Below are 19,523 nucleotides of genomic sequence, written 5' to 3' on the forward strand. Positions count from 1 at the left end.
TTTTGCTTTCATATTCTGATGCGTTTCTTCATCACAGCATCGTGTTCTCTAAGATTCCCAAGCAGGGACCTCTGGTGTCCTCTTCAGCTTTCTTGTTTGTGTTCAGCTTCTCTGTTGAAGCTGCATGCAGACTGCGGTGGTGTTGATTGCTGCATCTTTGGATCAAGGGTCTTTCTGTTCATCTGTGACAGTAGGGAAACATCTGAGTACATCTCCACCCCAGGCAAACTTTCTCTGCTAGACTGGAATTTCATGGAAGGATGCTTCAACTGAGCCATGTAAAAATGATTGTGTTTCACTCTGTGAAGAAGCCTCCTTCACTCCAGGAATCTCCACCGATGTGACACAGCATGACATTTCTGTCATCTCTTCAACGTGGCTTCCTGTGGTAAAGCCAGCAGGGAATGTATAGCTGAGAAAACACGAAGTGACCTATTTTTACTTCAAAATGAGGCGCACTCTGACCTGCACTAATACTTCTTTTTGTTTCTGCAAGAAGGGGAAAAAAAAGCATATTTTTTTTTTGTTTTTAAAACTGATGAAAGGCCGAACTTCTGTCAGCTGAACTGAGAGGAAGGTCCCCTGCCTTGCTCAAGCAAGAGGAATGAGTTGCGTTTCTTACTCACCTTGATGCAAGTCACGCTAATGTGCATTGGGTTTTTCTTCATCTTTCTCTGCATCTCTCTTTCTGCTTTCAATATGAGCATACAGAGTAGACCAGGATTTCTGGACCAGAAATGGTGCTGTATTTATGTCTCTTTGTTGATGCAACTTAATCAGCTTCTGATTTACCCGTCTCTCCTGCCTTCTGTTCTGCCAGAAGACTCCTACCCTGCAGCTGCTGGTGACCTTGTTTGGTCCGAGTAAGACTTAATTTTCTCTCTTTTCTATGATTTATGGGTTCATAATGTCCGCATCCCATATTCTGAGTGATACAAGAGGAAAGAAAGGACCCAAATTCAGTGGTGAATGTAATTCTTTATTATTGCTGTGAGGCAGGTCATCCTTTCCCTAAAATCTGTCAGTCTCCAGGATACTGCAGGAGTTGTTCCTTCCTGTCACAATGATGCAGCAGGACATGAGGTTTTTGATGGTATTTACCAATGTGATTGCCTAGAGCTTCAGCAACTTCCAGATATCCCATCTGATCTGTTAGCACAGAAGACATCTAAATGCCTCACCTACCTACCAGCCCTCCCAACACCTGTGGAGCATCTGCAGTCTTCAGTTGGAAGAAGACTAGAAGGGCAGATCAGCAGGAATTTGTGTTACTGAAGGTAACAGTGCTTTGACCTACCAGGAGTGACAACAGAAGAAAGAAAATCAGCACAGAAAACCGTACTGTAAAGGGAGGGAGGCATGAGGACTGATAGAATCCCACCTCAAGAGCAGCAAGTTCCAGCTCACATCTCTTTGTTCCCATCTTGGTAGGGATGCTTTTCTTCCAGAATCTGGAATTACAGCAAGGAATGTGACTGCCTCATCCTGAGCTTGCACCCCTCAATTCCTTTTTGATGTATGGATGTCGATTCTGGCATGGAGATTCAGGTTTCAGAGGCACTTTCTAAAGCGACAAAACTCTGCAGGAGGAAAAAAAAAAAGGAGGTTGTTGGCTTTGGTCAGATCCTCAAAAATAGTAGAAGAAGACAAAAGGGGGTGGAATTGCTCTGAAATAACTGAGTCACTTGAGTTTCCCAGTAGCATTTGTCACACTGTGGCAAACATGGGACCTTCAGCATAGGTTTCCCTCTCTTCTGCATTTGTCTTGGGTGCCTTCTGGTCATTTTCCCTGGAACGCCATGCAGACAACACTGTCAGGTTTTGCTTTTTAGTGGAGGTGACCATTTGTTGTCCTGCACCACAAGTGTGCGAGCTGCCAAGAGGTGAGTTGGAAAGCTGTCAGACATTGCACCAACTCCTTTTCAACCCTCCTTTGTATGTTTCAGACCTGGCAGACTGTGAGGAAGGCTGGATCAAGTTCCAAGGCCACTGCTACAGGCACTTTGAAGAGAGGGAGACATGGATGGACGCAGAGTCCAGGTGCCGAGAACATCAAGCCCACCTGAGCAGCATCATTACTCCAGAGGAACAAGAATTTGTGAACAGTGAGTGCCGGGGGTTGCCTGGGGGATATGAAAACAGGGAGGGGTCCATCCAATGGACTCCAAGTTTATGGTGGATAGTTTTATCCAAAATAATGTTAAAAAGTATGTGCCAGGTGACCCCAGGGCTCCAGGTCCAGAAGAGCTGAGCTGGCAAAGGGATGCCTGTGCACAGCACGGTGAGTCAGCACCTACCCTTCTCTCCTTGCTCTGCTTTCCCAGGCCACGCACAGGACTATCAGTGGATCGGCCTCAGTGACAGAGCCGTGGAGAATGATTTCCGCTGGTCTGATGGGCACTCACTGGTGAGTAACTGGGACGGACCCAGTCCTCAGCCTGGGGCAGGGGGATTGGTGTTCTTGGTGGGAGGAATAGTGCCGGGGACAGAGCCCTCGAGTGACACAGTGAGTGCTTGGATAAGGTGTGAAGGCAGCCATCAGCTAAATGGTTTCTCCTAGTTTTAACCAGCTCTGTTGACCAGAGGCTGAGCTCCATGGCACTATGGCCATAGGCATATCACTGGAGTAGCAGTGCAGGTAGCTGTGGTCTCTGCAGGTGGAGGCAGGAGGAGGCACAAAGGAGGGAAGGACAGTGGGGGGCTCAGGCTCAGCTGTTTTCCTCTCCCCCCCAGCAATTTGAGAACTGGCGGCCCAACCAACCTGACAACTTCTTCTCTGCGGGTGAGGACTGTGTTGTGATGATCTGGCATGAGCAAGGCGAATGGAACGACGTCCCCTGCAACTATCACCTGCCTTTCACATGCAAGAAGGGAACAGGTGAGCCCCTGCTGTGCACCAGCAAGATGGGGGAGGTTCAATCAGTGGCTGTGGGGTTGGGGCATGAGGGGAGTGAGCCCTTGTTCTGCCACTGAGCTCTTTGGGAGTACCAGCCCCATGTTCAGCCAGGAAAGCTACCCAGCTTAGTGGTGGAGGATGGCACATCACCATGCCATGAGGTTGGGGATGCAGCGGGGTGAGACTCAATATGCCCCATGAGGCAGCACAGGAGAAGCAGCAGTGGGGCTGGCGGGTTGGGAGCTGCCTACCCAGCTATCAGGGGTTCTCCATCTCTTATTGTCTTCGCACATCTCCTGCAGTTGCCTGTGGGGACCCACCTGTAGTGGAGAATGCCCGGACCTTTGGCCGGAAGAAGGACCGTTATGAGATCAACTCCCTGGTGCGGTACCAGTGTGACCACGGCTACATCCAGCGCCACGTGCCCACCATCCGCTGCCAGCCCAACGGGCACTGGGAGGAACCGCGGATATCCTGCATAAACCGTACGTCTCAGCCATCCCAACCCCAATAATCCACACCTGTGGGATGATGGAGAGGGATGCCCTTGGCCAGTTTTTTCCTCCCAGCTCCCCTCTGGAGATGTGGATATGCAAGGTGCTGGATCCATGCAGCTGGGAGGAATGGGAATCTAATTAATCATAGAATCACAGAATGGCTTCAGTTGGAAGGGACCTTAAAGATCACCCAGCTCCAGCCTCCTGCTGTGAGCTGCTTGCCCCTCACCACATCCAGCTGCTCAGGGCCCCATCCAACCTGGACGTGAGCACCTCCAGGTGCACTGGGTAGCACTGTGTGTAGGGCAGTGCTGAGTCATGGGGAGATGCCCTGCTGGAAGCTTTCCCGAGGTAGGGCTGTGGGATGGAGCAAAAAGCTTAATAAGAGCCAAGTCTGCTTAAAGAATAGAAGAAAAAAGGAGCAGCTCCTGCAGCTGGTGAGTAGCAGAGGACAGGAGTGGGGAGCCGTGCCGAGGGGACAGGGCTGGCCCCAGGGATGGGGCTGGGTTCCTGGCCCTCCTCGAGGCGTCCCAGCCCATTCCCAGGCTGCCTACACCCCGCTCCCATCCCTGCTCGGAGCTTCCCAACAATGACATCGAGCTCAGCTCACATCCATCAAATGCCGACCGGCTCCTGGCCAGCTCCACTCCAGCCCAGTCCCAGAGCTGGAGAGAGCAGGCGGGAGGGATGGAGGAGAGCACAACGCCGCACTCCTGGTGCTGTGTTTTCCCTGCTTTCCTTCCTCCCCTGTTTCTTCTTGTCCCACTAACCATTCCATGTCTCCCTGCAGCCTCCAGCTACCAGCGCCGGCTATACAAGAGGAGCCCCCGGAGCCGGTCGAGACCCGGTGTCATGCACAGACCCACCCATTAGAGCTGGGCGAGGGGTGAGCAGAGAGAGAGAAAAAGAGAGAGAATTTTATGGAACACTTATATTAACAGAGTCCATTTCTTTTTGTTGTTGTTGCTTTTTTGTCATATAGGGGGAAAAAAAAAACACAAATTATATTACAGACAAACCCACCTTTGTGTGTATATATATATATATATATATGTATATATATATATAAAACAACAAAAAAAAGATGTTTCCAAGCACCAAAGCAAAGCAAATTAGGAGTCAGCATTCTTACTAACGGTCCGGTTCCAATTATCGTCGTGCCTTCGGGGACAGGGAGGGGGGTGGGATAGCAGAGGGCAGGGGGGTTAAGTTAAATAATAAAGATGATGATGATGGTGATGATATTTTTTTTTTCCCTGATTTTATCCACGAACAAATGTAATTGTTTCTGTTATTTAATCTCCAGGGTGAAACAGCACCTTTTGGGGTTAATTTTATTTTTTTTTTTATTTTTTTTTTCAGAATCCTACTGCTGCGGCGTGTCGGGGAGGGTGGGGAGATGGGGCAATGAATGTACCGGGAGGGCCAGGGGGCTGCGGTGGGGGGAACCAGGGGGAGGCTGAGAGCCCCCCCACCACCGCCCCACAGCGCTGCGCCCATCCCGGGACGACGTGCTCTTTCCAGGGGACCGTGCGGGGCACCAGCGTTCCCTGCACCTATTTATATTTTTTGAACATATCCTATTTTGAAAGAGTGATAAATAATAAAGAGAGCGAAATCGGAAAGGGTGGTTGTGGTGTTTTTTTTTTGGGGGGGGGGGAATCGGGGCAGCGGGGAGGTGGCTGTGGGAAGGAATGGATCCCAAAGGGGTTGTGGGAGCAGAAGGGATGGGGGACCCCTGGTACTGAATGCAGATGGGAACGGGATGGGGCAGGAGGTGCCCAGGAGGGGTTAACCCCAGGAACCCAAAAAACCCAACAGCAGGAAAACCCGCTACCAGCAGATGTTTCAACCTCTGCCTTCTAGGTCAGGGTTTAATTTGCTCTCATTATGAGGTGGCTCAGCCAAGGATGAGGCATGCGTGGCACATTCCTCGCTGCTCCATGCACATCCCTGGGTGTCTTGCTGGGGGACCCCAACTTCTCTCCATTTCTTACATTGAGACAGAAGTGGGGACACGGCCACATGGCTCCATGGCTTTCTCCACTGATTTATTTAGAAGAGGTCCAGGAAAATACATCATCTTTTTCATAACAAAACACTTGAAAGAAGAAGGCACCAGAGTTCAAATGGGGTCCGGACGCGGGGTGCATGAATATAAGGCACGAGCACCACCACGGGGACAGGCACAGCAGCATCCTTCAGTGGGATAGGACGAGACTGCAGCAGGGATGGGATGCAACGGGGTTGGGGTGTAGGGGAGATGCCTACTCCATGCCCTGGTCCCATGCAGTCAGGGACAGGGGACCAGGGTTGAGGGAGAGGGGCTGTCGTCTTTGCATGTAGCCCATATGGAGCCAGTCCCCTGCTGTAGAGCAGGATGCTCCAGCCCAGCATCCTGCTGCATTCAGAAAGTGTAAAACATAAAGGAAGAAAAATTCAAACCAAAGAAGCTTCCCCCTACCCAGTCACTCCCAAAACAGCCCTGGGTACACCCAAGGTCAGGCACCGTTGGGATGGGAACATCCTCAGGCCGGGTAGGAACCCTCCGCATTCCTTATCTATCCTTGTAGCAGAAGACCCCAAACCTGCCCTTGCTGGGGAAGCCAAAGCTGCGCACACCGGGCTCTGCGGGGCCACAGTTGGCACGGGGCTTGGCGATGGGATAGCGGACACTGCCATCCGCCAGCCAGCCAGCATCACAGCGATCCAACCCGTGGAACTTCCATGCAGAGTAGAGGTGTCCCACTTTGGCAATCTCAGCGCCAGCATCCTGGCACGCCTGCTTGGCTTCCTCCAGCGTCATTCTGGTTGGGTGCTCCAGGTAGAAAACCTCCCCTTAAGAAGGAGAGCGGGATCAGGAGGGGAGTAGATGGGGCTGAGCATCACCCGCAGCATCGCCAAGAGCCATATCCTTAGGGACGACAAGGACATGGGATGCCACCACATGGCACAACCCCTTGGGTACCCACCTCGGAGTGTAGAGGAGAAGCAGAAGACATCAAAGCGGTGCAGGTGCCGGTGGCGGGGGCCATAGCTGCGGATGCCCGGGGCGAGGTGCACCCCACCACAGGGTTTGCGGGGCAGGCGGATGGGGTAATGCACAGTGCCATCAGCCAGCCAGCCCGCGTTGCACCAGTCCAGCCCCTCGCTCCAGGCTTGGAAGAGCTGGTGGAAGGTGGCAATGAGGGCACCCTGCTCCTGGCACACTCTCTCGGCTTCGTGGAAGTTGAGGCTGTATTGCCCGCGGGGTGGTTGGTAGGGGAACACGATGCCTGGGGGCACATGGGGCGCTCAGAGGGCAGCACATCCACCCACCCCAAAGTCAAACTCTATCATCCCAGGGTGCAGGGCCATCAGCAGCACAGAGAAGCTCTGGGCATGCAGCCACCAGCAACAAGATGCCAGCGACATCTGGTGGCACAGGGACATAGGGGCTCAGTGCTGGGGACACGTGCAAACACGCATGGCGACAGTACTGGCATGCATGGGGATGGGGTGCTCAGGCTAGGATAACAGGGACATATGGAGCACGGTCATAGCATGCACACTGTGTCTCAGAGGGGTGGAATATCACCATGGGAATGCACAGACTGCAGGAATGGGGACACAGAGGGCAGTGGGGCACAGGCACAGGCTGCCCATCCTTGCAGGTGCTTGAGGCCAGGTTGGATGGGGCCCTGGGCAGCCTGGGCTGGTGGAGATAACCAGCCCACAGCAGGGGGTTGGAGCTGAGTGATCTTAGATGTCCCATCCAACCCAAGTCTTTCTGTGATGAATACCACCACAGCCACCAACAGGGCGATGGCCAGACCCTTGTCATGGGGATGGCTGACCCATGGGAACACACAAGCCTACAGCTCCCCAGTAAGCCCCAAGGCATCACTCCGAGTATCCCAACCTCCTCCTGCCCACAGCCTCTCCCAACCCACCCACCCTGCTGCCATCCAAGGGCCATGCTTGCCAGCCCCACCTCGCAGCCGAAGCTCCACCACATCACTCGCATCCTCCAGCCCATCGATGACCTCGCAGCGGTATTTGCCATCATCCTGCAGGCGCACATCGCTGATGAGCAGAGTGGCTTCGCGCTGTCCGGTCCGGTGGAGGTGAGCACGGCCTTGGAAGTCCCCAAAGGCCATGTAGGTCTTGCCGATGGCCACCAGCACATCCTGCTCCTTGGTGTAGTCATCTCTCAGTTTGGACCACTTGATGCGGATCTTGTGCTTGGCCTCAGATTCAGGCTCGTGGTGGTAGTGGCACGGCAGGGTGACATTAGCAGTACTGAAGCTATAGATGGGATCTTTGGAGGTCTCCACCACCAGCGTGACCCCATTGAAATCAACCACTGGGGAGAAGGAGGGAAGATGTGAGGGGATGATCCTCACCTCCCCCTGCAGCTGCTCCACTCCCTCCCTCCAGCCACCTCCTCAGCTGCCTGAGCATCCCCTGAGCACTCCACGTGTTCCTCCAGGCCCACATGCTCCCAACACGTAGGTCCCAACCCCTTCCTAGAGATGGAGGGAGCATTTCAGTCTCTTGCCATGACTCTCCAGTCCCCTCAGCCCATGGTACCTTTCTCGTGCCCATTGTCATCGTCGTTCATGACATGGTTGTAATAGAAGCCATTGTAGAAGGGGTGGTAGGAGTTGACCAGCCGCAGAAGGGCAGCCTTGAGGAGCAGTGGGAGCAGCAGCATGGCTGGGGAATGAGGCCGGACCCTGGGCCTTCATAGAATCATAGGATCATTAAGGTTGGATAAGACCACTAAGTTCACCTAATATGACCATCAACCCACCCCCACCACGTCCCTCAGTGCCACATCCCCGCGGTTCTGGAACACCTCCAGGGATGGTGACCCCACCACCTCCCTGTGCAGCTGTGCCACTGCAGCACCACTGTCAGATAATATATTTTTCCTAATATCCGACCTGAAACTCCCCCAGTGCAGCTTGAGGCCATTACCCCTCATCCTACCAAAGTCTAGAAACTGTGCCAGTGTTCCCTCAGCAGCTGGTTAACCACCCACAATTGCTTCAAGACAGCCCCACACCATCCACTATTCATGCTGTAGGGTGACCCCAAAATGGACGATGTTTCCTGGCACACAAGGACACAAACAGAGGGGCATCCCCATGCAACACACCAACCACATCCCATTGGAGAATCCCGATGCCCCACGTCCCTGCAGCCCTTCTCCTGCTGGCACCCAAGGGTGGCACTCAGGGCTGGCAGCGAGGCTTGCAGGCTTCCCCAGAGCCGGCAGAGGGGGCCCGGCACCCACGGAGCCTCCCGCAGCCCCTGCAAGGAGGGGTTTGACATCCGCACCCCACGTTGAGATGAGGTTTAGGAGTGCTGCAAGAAGGTGCTGGAGTCCCCAGCGGGGACAGTGCTGGGAACAGAGGTGACCTCCAGCCATGCCACCAGGGCAGGGGAGCGCAGCTGGATGCTCCCACCATGGGATGGGATGGTCCCCCGTCACCCGGTGTCACCTCTCTGTGTTACATGCACACACAATGCCACGTGCTGCGGGCACAGGGCGACGGGATGGGCATGAGGCACCCGCAGCTGGGGTGGGGATATTGAGCCTCAGCCCGCTGCATCCCCAACCTCATGGCACGGTGATGTGCCAGCGTGCCAGCATCCTCCACCGCTACTCTGGGCAGCGTGGTGTTCACGGTGCTCACAGTGCTCGTGGTGTGCAGCACGGCGATGCCCAGCAGCGATGCCCAGCATCCATGCGGTGATGCTGTCCCTGCCGTCCCTCCTCACCCCACACAGTACCTCACCCCATGTGCCACCCGTCCCCGTCCCCAGCCCCATCCCCTGCCCCACTCACGGCGGGCAGCAGCAGCAGGCAGCGTGTAGGCTGCAGGCAGATGCAGTGTGTTTAGGGCTCTTGCAGAGTTGAGAGGAAGCAGCTCCAGGGCCTGCCTCTTAAAGGGAAACACACGCTATTCCCAACCCCCTGCTCTCAGGATGGAGAAGGGGTGGGTGCCCCGAGCCCCCTGCCCGCCTGTCATACACAGCCAGTGCTGTGTGCCCTTCACTGCATACCTCTGCATGATGCGTGGCTCACCAGCATTGCCCAGTGCTGGGGAGAAGATGAGGGGAAAGGTGTGCTCCACTGGGGCTGCTGAGACCAGGGGGTGAGCCCTGTGATGTCCTGAAACCCCACGCGTTGCCACAGAACACCTCGTGTTCCACCACGGGAACCAACTTATGGCAATGGCAGTGCCATGCAGGCACACTGCAGGATTGCCACGAGCACAAGCAGCTCCAGGATGCTGAGTTTGGGGGGACTGTGCCAAAATCTCTAGGCTGCCCAGCTGCACTCCTCTGCCAGGGCATCACCCACGTAACTCGGGAGCCATCCCCATGCTGGGCACTGCCAGGCCTCAGGGCCAAACTTGTGCCCTGACCCTGCTCCGCTTTGTTGTTTTATGGTGATTAAATGAGGAGCCGGGCCCTGCTCCCTGCACCCTGCCCCGCCATGCAGGACGGCGTCAAACCGGAAAGAAAACACTGCATGTGAAAATAAAGCATCCGCCGACCCCATCCTGCAGGCACTGAGCCCGTCCGGCACTGGAGCACGCTGATAGGGGCTGGGACATGGTGGTATCAGCCCTGTCCCGTGTGGTTCTGTCCCCGTGGGAAGCATGGCTGGGACTGTTGGGACACAGAGGGTCTCACGGCTCTGCTCTGCCATTCCAATTGAGGGACAGAGATACAGAGCGCACAGCTGAGATTTGGGTGCTGAGGGACATGGTTAGTGGGCACTGCTGGCAGCAGGTAGATAACAGGACTGGATGATCTTAGAGGTCTTTTCCAGCCTTAATGGTTCTACGGTTCTCTGGCACTGAGCTGTGTGGCACTGCCATGGGATCCCCACAGAGGGACAAACCCAGTGCGTGACGGCCGGCACGCCGCCGCGCTGCTCCGTGGCCCACAATGGGGTGATTACCTCTCCCAGCACCGTGTCCCTGTGTTGCAGCCACACCACGGTCCCCTCCTGCCGGGGCATGCTGCTCCTTGGCACTGCCACCCCATTGTTTGTTGGAGGAGGAAAAAGCTGCGCTGTGCCCAAGCACCCCGCAAAGAGCCGTCCCTGGGAGAAGGGACAAAGGGTGCTTTGTGAGCTCCATCCTCAGTGCTTGGAGGATGCTCCCAGAGATGGGTTTGGGGCAGAGCTCCCCAGAGATAGCCCTGGGTGGGTCTGTGGAGCAAGCAGCTCCAACCCAGCAGTGTGTGGGATGGGCACATGCTTGGGGATGGGTCAAACAGAGCCATAAAGGTGTCAGCCCAGCTGCTCAACCTCAAAGCCGGTGAGTGGCAGCTTCAACCTGGTTGTGGTGGGGGATTCCTTGGCAAAACGCTGCTTGCACAGGACATGGCTCAGCCTCTGCCAGAGGCTCCAGCAGGAACCTGCACTTGAGGCTGGTAGTGGGGAGGGAAACCCAGACCTGCTGCAAAATGGAAGGGGCTGTGAGCAGCGCTGGGTTTCCTGGTGCTGGTGAGAGGATGCTGTCCTGCAGCTGCTTCCTGCAGGCGGGCAGTGGGGTGCCGCAGCGTGCCAGCCTTCCTGCCGCCAGGAACAACATCCAAGGAGCAGGGATAGGGGTCTGTGTGGGGTGTGGGAGCTCTCACTGCCCTCAAGGGCAGCCCTGGTGCTGGGCAGGAGGAAGGAAATGTTGTGAGGCAGGGAAGGGCTCAGCATCCCTCAGTGGAGCGGTGGTGACAGCTGCTGTGATATGTGGCTACGGCTCCTTTTGCCCTCCCTGCAGAGCCCTCCCCGGCTCAGGGCTGTCTTGCCAGACTCAGAGCAGGCTGCCCTTATCTCTGCTGCCGCTTCCCGGTGATAAGGGGGGCATGTCTGGGTGGGAGCGTTGTCTCCCCTGCTCTGACTCTGGGTGCTATTTGTCACCAAGTGGCCATAGCTGCTGTGAATTCACGAGGTGATGGGGGGGATGCAGGTGGCCTTGGCCCATTCACGTCAGCTTCAGGGTCCCTACTCAGTGGCAGAGCTCCTCCACCACACCCCAATGCCTCTTCTCTCCCATGCACGGGGTCCCAACCAGCAGCCCCCACCCTGCACCATGCCCAGGAGGTTTGGCCACAGCTTCCTCAAAGCTGCGGCTCTGAGAGCGGTTTTGCTCCAAGCTGGGGATCTACTCCAGGATCAAAGCCAAAGGAGGATGCGCAGGGTGTGGAGTGCTGATAGCAATTTCCCATCCCCACGTCCCATCACGTTGTGCTTGGCCAGCTGCAGGCATGGGTTCCAGCAGCTGGGATGGGGTGGAGGCCAGGGGGAGGATGCACACTGCCTTGGTACTGCTTTTTGAGAAAGGAAGGGGACCAGGAGGGTGTGAGGGCAGGAGGGATGTCTCTGAGAGATGGCAAGCACAGAGCAATGAGCCAACAACCCGAAGTTTCAGTTTTAATACTGTCAACAACACCCTGGAGTAAGGCAGTGCCACCTGGGTCCCCTCGGTCCTTCCCAAAGCCAGCCCAGCCCTGTGGTCACGTCCCATACCAGTCCACAGGGAGGACAGTGGTACCACCAACACTTTCCTACCTGCCATCCCACTCACTGGTGCTGGCACAATGCTTTCCCGCTGCCCATCCCAACAGCTCCAGCATCGCCACCCCAAAGAGGGAAAAATCAGGTTACAAAAAGGATCAGGGGTCTGTTCTGGGGCTGTCCCACCACCTCCTCCAGCTGCTCCACAACACTAGTGCTGGCACTCTGGGAATGTGATCAAAAGGGAAAAGAAAACATCATGGAGAACCCTCTGGCTTGGGCTGCAGGTGGGTGTCCCTCACCACTCGACCCCACAGACCCATGGGTTGCTCTCTTGGGGGCTGGGGAGGGCTCTCAGCAGCCACAAGATCAATGCAGCAGACAGAACTGCTGATAGGAGCAGCCTCTCCCCCTCTCAGCACTCCCCTAACACTATGCAGCACTGACACAGCCCGCAGAGAGCCCCAGGGCCTGGCAAAAAGGATAGGGTTGAGGCTCGCAGCTCCTTCACGTGGCCATGCAGGGAGGAGGAGGGATGGCAGAGGTTAGGTTTGGTCCCCCACAATGTCTGAGCCCCGAACTTTGGTGCGGTGCACACAGGGCACTGCTGTTGACTGCTGGAAGCAGAGAGAAAAAGAAGAAAAGTAATCTCCAGGCTTAGGGGAGGCTACAGCCAAGCCCTGCGTGCAGGATAGGGTCCCACGGCCAAGATCCATTTGCAGAGGAGGGGGTCTCACTCACAGCTTGTAGGGCAGAAGGGCAGGAGCCGTCCCCGCATCCTACCCAGAGCAGCCCCATAAAGTGCAGTGCTGCAGCCCCAGCACAGGGCAGGGGACCCCCTGGGACGAGGCAGCGCCCGGAGCCTCCCTCCAAAATTCAGGGAGAAGAAGAGGGAGGTGTGAGCGGGAGGTGTGTGGGGTGGGCAGGGTGTGGGCCGGGTGATGGGGACGGGGCTGTCCCTCCTCCACGTGCCGCCCCCCACCCCTACTCGTCGCAGCCCAGCAGCTCGACACGCAGCGTGATGCGGTTGTGCCAGGCCACGGGCAGGATGCGCACAAAGCGGGCATGGAAGGGCACATCGAAAACGTTCTTCTTGTGCGAGTAGTTGTCACTGTTGCCGTGGAAGATCTGAGGGGAGAGAGAAGCAGTCAGCATCACAGGGACCCCGACACCACTTACACATGGCCCTCAAGCCGGGTGTCCCCAAGCCCCCGCGGCTCGCTGTCCCCATACCTTGGTGCTGTTGGTCTGGCTGTCCTTGTACACAGTCCAGGAGGTGCCATTGTCACTGTATGCCACTTTGTAGGCTGCCACGTACTGGATGTGGCCAAAGTCACGAGCTCCCTGCGTAACGATGCCCGTCACCTTCTTCTGGTCCCGAAGGTCGATCTGGAATAGAGCTGAGGCTGAGTCCCTGCGTGCTGCTTAACAAACCCTGCCCAGCAGGGCACTAATCCCAGCAGGACTGAAGAAACACTGTGGGGAAATATTTGATCCCTGAGCACCATCAGGGCAGGGAACTATTCCCCACACATCACTGCGGCTGCTTTGGCACGTCATGTTGGAGAGGTCAATGAGGGAATGATGGCAAAAATCCCAATTGAAAAAAAAATAATAATAATAATTTAAAAGGTCTCCCAGAGGAAATGCATTTCCAATGGAAAGTGATTCAGGATGAGAAAACACGCAGCTGAATGCAGCCTGACATTTGGGCTGCAAGGGAGATGGTTTCTGTTCTGTTTGCTTTGCTTCCTGCCCTGCCACACTGCGGGGTAACGCAGCTAAAGAGCTGAAGGTCTCCTTCATTTTGTTCCTTTTTTTGTGCTCATTGAGGGTCATACTAGCCACACACATACGTATATATTTATATATATGTATATATCTATATATACATGGGTGTACATGTGAATCTACCTCCACTCCACAAGCACACAGCCTTCAGTGTCAGAGCCCAGCATAGCGTGTCACCGCAACCCCGCCGGGAGATGTCCCGATAAGCTGGTTTGCTCGGGGCTGAGGAGCAGCTGCTTTTAATCATTCCCCAAATAAAATTAAAAGCGGGACAAAATATCTAAACAGCTTTGTCCCATTATGTCATGAAATCATGTGAAAAGCATCAAAAGAGCGGAGCAAAGGAAACCGAGAAGGAAATTTCAGAACTATTTGTTCTCATTCCAGACCGGGAATAGAAGCACAAACCTGATCCTTGCTGCAAAACAGAGGGGAGGAGCCGGGATGGGGTGCACAGAGGTGTGCTATGAGCCCTCCCAGCCCTTACTCACCTGCAGCCACTCGGACTGGTCGTTATTCAGTGCTGTCCAGGCATTCGTCTTGCCCATCTTGTCCAGGCGGGCATAATGGGGATACCAGGTAAAGGCATCAATGCCCCACGTCTTGAAGACGCTGGAGGCTGTGATCTGCTGGTCAGAGATCAGGCGGGATTTCATACCCAGAGGCTCCGAGCAACCTGCCGTGTTGAAATACACTGTAACACAATGGTTTATACAGACAGTGAAAGGGAAAGAGTCCAAAGCACCATCACCCGACCGCAGCCAGCAGAGGCCCACACACCCAGTGGCACATCCCCGCGGTCATAGCAGGAGCTGGGAGTACAGGAAAGCACCACAGAAGTGCAGGGATGCAGCTCACCGACTCTCCTGGGTGCAGCCAGGATGGTGTTTTCAGAGCAGAGCTATTCCCTGCAGCACAGTGCCTCCTGCTGCAGCCCCGCAGCACGGCCCAGCACAAGGACACACCTCGGGCCTTGACAGCAGCAGGATGTGGCCCAGAGCCCAGCGCCAGGCACTGCCTGGGACGTGCACTGGGCAGGAATGCGGGGAGGTGAGGGGCAAGCTGAGGGCTCTGGCTAATCATCAGTCACGTTTCCCATGGGACTTTGATCTTCTGCTGCTTGTTAAGCTCTCCGGCAGGAAAATGAGCTGGGTCAGGGCTCGGATAGGGAACAATGAGAAACCACAGACCGAAGTGAGGCAGCTTGGGAAGGTGTAAGCAGTGTGAGTGCGCAGCTGAGCTGTGGGATTAGCAGCCCGTGTGCCCAAAAAGCTCCCAGCACCATGAGAAGAATGAACACCCGCTGACCAAACAGGGAGCAGCGCTGGCCCAGGGGAGCATTTACCATTCATCTCGCAGCCGATGAGCTCGAAGCGCAGTGTGCAGGCACGACGGCAAACCACGGGGTAGATGCGGATGAACTGCGCTGTGATGGGAGGGTCAAACATGTTGGTCTGCATGGTGCCGTAGTCCACGTTCCCCTGGAAAACCTGACACACAAAGCAAGGCTGAACCCAAAGCATCCTGCAGCCCCCTGCTCACTGCACAGAGTTCGGTGCCCAGAATGGGCAGAGCAGGGAAGCCGGGCTGCTCCAGGACTGTACAGGCTGGCAGAATCTAATTCTTTTAACACAGAAGTTATGGCTGCAGGCCCCAAAATGTGACACCTGCTTGAAAAGAGTGCTGTCAGGTCATGTTTGAGTGTGTTTTATTTTTCCCAGCACTGTGGAGAAGAGTGAGACTTTTTGTTGGTTAAATCAAGGCAGACATTCCCAGCCCATTCCTGGATGCAGAAAAAGCAGTCAGGATTCATTTGCCATAAAAATAATGGAGTGCTGCACTCAGTGACTTGAGGCTGAGATACACAGCAGGCTTGTGCTCAGCACAGAGCATTGCAAGCTGCTTGCCAGCATCTGCAGACCATGCCCACATCCCACCATGTGTCAGCTACAAAGTCATTATCCAAATGACCCCAGTATATCAGTGCTGCTCCTTTGGCTGCACTATGAGTTGTGGGTGCCCCATCCCCGGTGGCGCCCAAGGCCAAGTTTGGTGGAGCCCTGGGCAGTCAGAGCTGGTGGGGGGATAGCCAAACCACAGCAGGGGGTCAGAACAGAATGGCCTTTAAGGTCCCTTCCAACCTAAGCCATTCTTATGATTCTGTGATTCTGGTCAAGCAAATGCTGCTGGGATGGCTTTCCGCGTGGTCCTGACTCAAGCTCAGCAGCCAGCCCCATATTTGAGCTCACCTTGTCTGTGTTGAGCTTCTCATCCTTGCAGAAAGTGAACTCACGCCCATCTAGGCTGTAGGCCACCTTATAGGCACGCACGTACTCCGACTTGCCCACGCGGCGAGCGCCTTGTGTGATAACACCACTCAGCCTCATCTTCCTCAGCAGGTTGGCCTGGGGAGGACAAGAAGGTGAGCATGGTCTGCATCCAGATGTAGACAGACCTACACTTCACTCCTCCCGTTGGTACCTGGATCCATGGGCTCTTGTCATAGTTGCTGGAGGTCCACGCATTGACAATGCCATGGTTGTTGAGGCGAGCAAGCTCAGGCCCCCAGCGCTGGAGGCCAAGGAAACCATAGTAGACGGAGGAGGCTGAGAGCTGTGCATCAGAGATGGCCCCTCCTTCCATGCCCAGGGGAATGGCACAGCCTGAAGATGGCAGCAAAGGGAGGAGGTGACGAGGGAGCAATGCCGGGAGTAGATCTGCCTCTGTCAGAGTAATGGACAGGAGGTGGCACCTCCACATCCATCAGGACCAGGTGCAGTGCAGCACACAGGCACTGCACTGCTGATTATATCTCTTCTATAGGACAGGGATGGAAAGGGATCGCTGCAGAATCAGCACTGGGGACTTACGGGCATGGCAAGTCTTCCCAATGAAGGGAGAAGGACACCTGCAGGCGTAGTCACCATTCAAGTTCACGCAGGTGCCCCCATTTTTGCAAGGTTCCGAGGAGCATCCATTCTTGTCTAGGAAGCAGAGGAGGTGGGAGGGCTCAGGAGGTGATCCCAGAGCCAGGGCATCCCCCAGAGCACAGAGCCCTGTGGTCCCTGACCTGTCACCTTGGTATATCCCCTTAGTTCCCTGTTGTACTCACTGATCTGGCAATGCACCCCATCATACCCCGCAGGGCACTTGCAGATGTAGTCGGTGAAGACATCCCCTCGATTCGGGACCAACTGGCACTCACCATTGTTGTGGCAAGGATTGGGGTGGCAAGGGCCTGGGGAAAGAGAAAGGAGGAAAACGGGCTCTCAGCTGGGCACAAGTGGGAAATAAGAGCACCCAGTGTGTTTTTTTGAGGATACAGTACAGTTCGTTTCTGGTGAAGCAGTCAGCACATCCTTGCTATGTGCCAATCACCTGCAGTGAGGACACAGGTCCCTCACCAAGCCTCACCTTTTTCTGTTTCATTGCAATCGATCCCAACAAAGCCTTCAGGGCAGATGCAGAAGAAGGGGGCTTCGTTGATGCCAGTCAGGCAGGTACCCCCATTCTGACAGTAGTTCACATTGCAGAAGTCACCTGCCAGCAAAGCCACGTGTCACTGTGAGCCATCCCAATGCTGGGCAGCCGCCACTGCCCCAGCTCCACGTGGAGGTGGCCCCATTCCAGGCTGGCAGGAGAAGCTCAGCCTGGCAGGACCCATGTGCTGGGTGTCTCGGGACAGGCAGTGACCAACAGGGGTAGCCAGGACAGGCACCCGGGGCTCCTTGGGCACAGAAAAATGTGTTAGACAGAGTCTGAATGTAAAATCAGAGCCCAGGGAACGCTGCTGCACCAGGGAGCAGTGCTAGCCAGGCTGGGGCACCAAGCCTCGAGCAGGACAGGATTATTGCAGGGAATCAGGCAGCTCACATTGCTGGGTTTTCCTAACAAAAGTAAGCATTTGCAAGACAAAACAGTCCTTGTAGGGGGAGCCCACATGCCTCAACTTAGATGCTGGAGGCACAGGGGGAAGAATTGTCCTACTCTGCATGATGCTGCATGGCATCAGGGAACTCCCCCCACCTCCAATGTATTTTGCCCTAACAGCTGTAGAATAGTAGCACTCTCCATAAACACTGTGCAGATTTCCACCAACGTGGCTGAAAGTTGTACTAACTGCATGCCAGCAAGTGCCTTATTTGGTGCCAGCTCTTTGCTGAGCTCAGAGCAAGGCTTGAACTCAGGTGGAGACCCAGGGACCACCCCCACTACCTGCAAGCCCTGCAAAGAGCAGACAGCACAGCTCTCATTAGCCTAAGCTATCACTTAGCAAGCTCCTACCACCAGTCTTTTAATAGCAGGGCTCCTCCAAGGTAATCCCACTCTTCCCAACTGCTCCACAACTGCAGGGTGCGCCCTGGGGGCAGGCAGGCCAAGCAGGACCCCAAGATACAGGCTGATTTCCAAAAGGTGCAGCGTATCCCTCAGCCCAGCCTCGGGAGGCAGAAAAATTTGGGCAGCGGTTCAAGTCGCTGCCTGCACTGCCCAGCGCGTTCCGCATGACCTCATGCTCCATCAATGCGCTGCCATGAGCTACGGCGCGGGAGGAGAGGGCTCGGGCTGATACACTGGGACACCTTTGCCCCACGCAGGTCTGGGGTGCATCCCTGTGCTGAGGGTCCCACGGACGGCACTGCCAGCGCCCTGCAGCGCCCTGTGATGTGTGCCCCTCGGCAGCCCAGAGCTCCTGGGGTGGGACACGGCAAGCAAAGGAGAAGCGGTGTAAAATTCCCCACATTTCTTCCCAGGGTTGGGACGGGAGGGGTCCCACTGTTAGATTTATGCTTTGCTTTTTGCAAGTAAGCAGACTCTTATCCCCTCCCAGATTTATCCCATACGTTCTTGTATCTTCGCGCCAGCCCCCTGCCCAGCAGCACAGCACACGGGTCACTGTTTCCTTTGGAGATCGAGATGCTCCTATTTCTTGGCCTTATCGGTGTGGTTCAGCACCTCCATCCTTCCCACGTGGATTTCTCTGGTCAAGGACAGCGCTGCCGCAGACTGGACAGCCGACAGCCGAAGCAACAGAGCAGCCATCGCTTTGGGAAATGTTTGCTTACATGAACCCATGGGCTGGCGGGAAGGCAAAAACAACATCCTCCGAAACCCAGTGGGGCTGGGGGAGGCAAGGTCAGAGCTGCCTGCACGGGTACCCAGAACGGCCTCAGCAGAGCCTCCAGCAGCACTCCTCGGCCCATCCCACAGCCCGCACGTAGCTCTGCACCCATTTCCCCGTTCACCCATCCCTCTGGGGTCACGAACCCCATCGGGACGCACGGGAAGTACCGCGTTAACCGCTCCCAGGAGCTGTTTACATTGCTGGCACCCTTATCCCCGCCTGCAAGCACGGGACAGCGCGGTTCCAGGCTCCGTCCTTCCCATCCCCTGCGCTCCTGGGGCTGCGCACCCCTGCCCCGTCCCGGGAGCGCAGCACCCAACTCACCGGCCACCACCACGAGCAGCGTGAGCCCCAGCGCCAGCAGGAGCAGCGCTTGCCACTGCCTCACTGTCTTCATGCTGAGAGCCGAGCCGAGCCGAGCCGAGCCGAGCCGTGCAGCTCCACTCCGCCGCGGGGCTCGGGGCGGGGAGTGACTCAGCCCAGCCCGGCCCGGCCCGGCCCGGCCCCACGTGCTCCGCTGCCCGCCCCCGGGGCGGTCCCGGCCCGGCCCCTCGGAGCCCAGCAGCGGCTGCCCCGGGGGTCGCGGCCATGGGGTGGACCGAAGCAAAATGAGCATCGTAGGGCAAGGTGCTGAGTAAGCAGCCTGGAAACGAGGTGTTGGGGTGCACCCACACAGCAGCAGCTCGGGTGTGCACGGCA

The 19,523-nt window shown here is 56.0% G+C and overlaps 3 protein-coding genes across 9 annotated transcripts in view; 1 reads left to right on the top strand and 2 right to left on the bottom strand.

The window, feature by feature from the left end:
• Window positions 1-4,372, top strand: part of ACAN (aggrecan) — a 42,460-nt gene extending 38,088 nt beyond the window's left edge. Inside the window, exons 15-19 of the mRNA XM_072345540.1 lie at window positions 1,947-2,105; window positions 2,325-2,407; window positions 2,734-2,878; window positions 3,199-3,381; window positions 4,184-4,372. Of these exons, the coding sequence (XP_072201641.1) occupies window positions 1,947-2,105; window positions 2,325-2,407; window positions 2,734-2,878; window positions 3,199-3,381; window positions 4,184-4,266 (653 nt within the window). The 3' untranslated portion in view covers window positions 4,267-4,372. The remainder of the gene's footprint in view (window positions 1-1,946; window positions 2,106-2,324; window positions 2,408-2,733; window positions 2,879-3,198; window positions 3,382-4,183) is intronic.
• A 1,052-nt stretch (window positions 4,373-5,424) lies between these two features.
• HAPLN3 (hyaluronan and proteoglycan link protein 3) lies at window positions 5,425-9,298 on the bottom strand. Its single transcript, XM_072345694.1, has 5 exons — window positions 9,230-9,298; window positions 7,966-8,117; window positions 7,367-7,738; window positions 6,366-6,668; window positions 5,425-6,231 (listed from the first exon to the last, which is right to left on the bottom strand). Exons 2-5 carry the CDS (start codon window positions 8,087-8,089, stop codon window positions 5,951-5,953), a joined length of 1,080 nt encoding a protein of 359 aa, XP_072201795.1. The 5' UTR covers window positions 8,090-8,117; window positions 9,230-9,298; the 3' UTR covers window positions 5,425-5,950.
• Window positions 9,299-11,813: 2,515 nt separating this feature from the next.
• Window positions 11,814-19,308, bottom strand: MFGE8 (milk fat globule EGF and factor V/VIII domain containing). 7 transcript variants are annotated; one of them, XM_072345802.1, is made up of 10 exons: window positions 19,149-19,307; window positions 17,117-17,242; window positions 16,815-16,940; window positions 16,573-16,686; window positions 16,184-16,365; window positions 15,952-16,107; window positions 15,048-15,192; window positions 14,194-14,396; window positions 13,145-13,300; window positions 11,814-13,039 (listed from the first exon to the last, which is right to left on the bottom strand). In XM_072345802.1, exons 1-10 carry the CDS (start codon window positions 19,219-19,221, stop codon window positions 12,896-12,898), a joined length of 1,425 nt encoding a protein of 474 aa, XP_072201903.1. In that variant the 5' UTR covers window positions 19,222-19,307; the 3' UTR covers window positions 11,814-12,895. The 7 variants fall into 7 exon arrangements, with proteins under 7 accessions (XP_072201903.1, XP_072201901.1, XP_072201904.1 ...); XM_072345800.1 differs by having other exon boundaries at window positions 16,184-16,425; XM_072345803.1 differs by having other exon boundaries at window positions 14,194-14,378; window positions 19,149-19,306.
• Between the last annotated feature and the right edge of the window lie 215 nt (window positions 19,309-19,523).

This window comes from Excalfactoria chinensis, chromosome 10, assembly GCF_039878825.1.
Source record: "Excalfactoria chinensis isolate bCotChi1 chromosome 10, bCotChi1.hap2, whole genome shotgun sequence".
Classification (NCBI taxonomy): Eukaryota; Metazoa; Chordata; class Aves; order Galliformes; family Phasianidae; genus Excalfactoria; species Excalfactoria chinensis.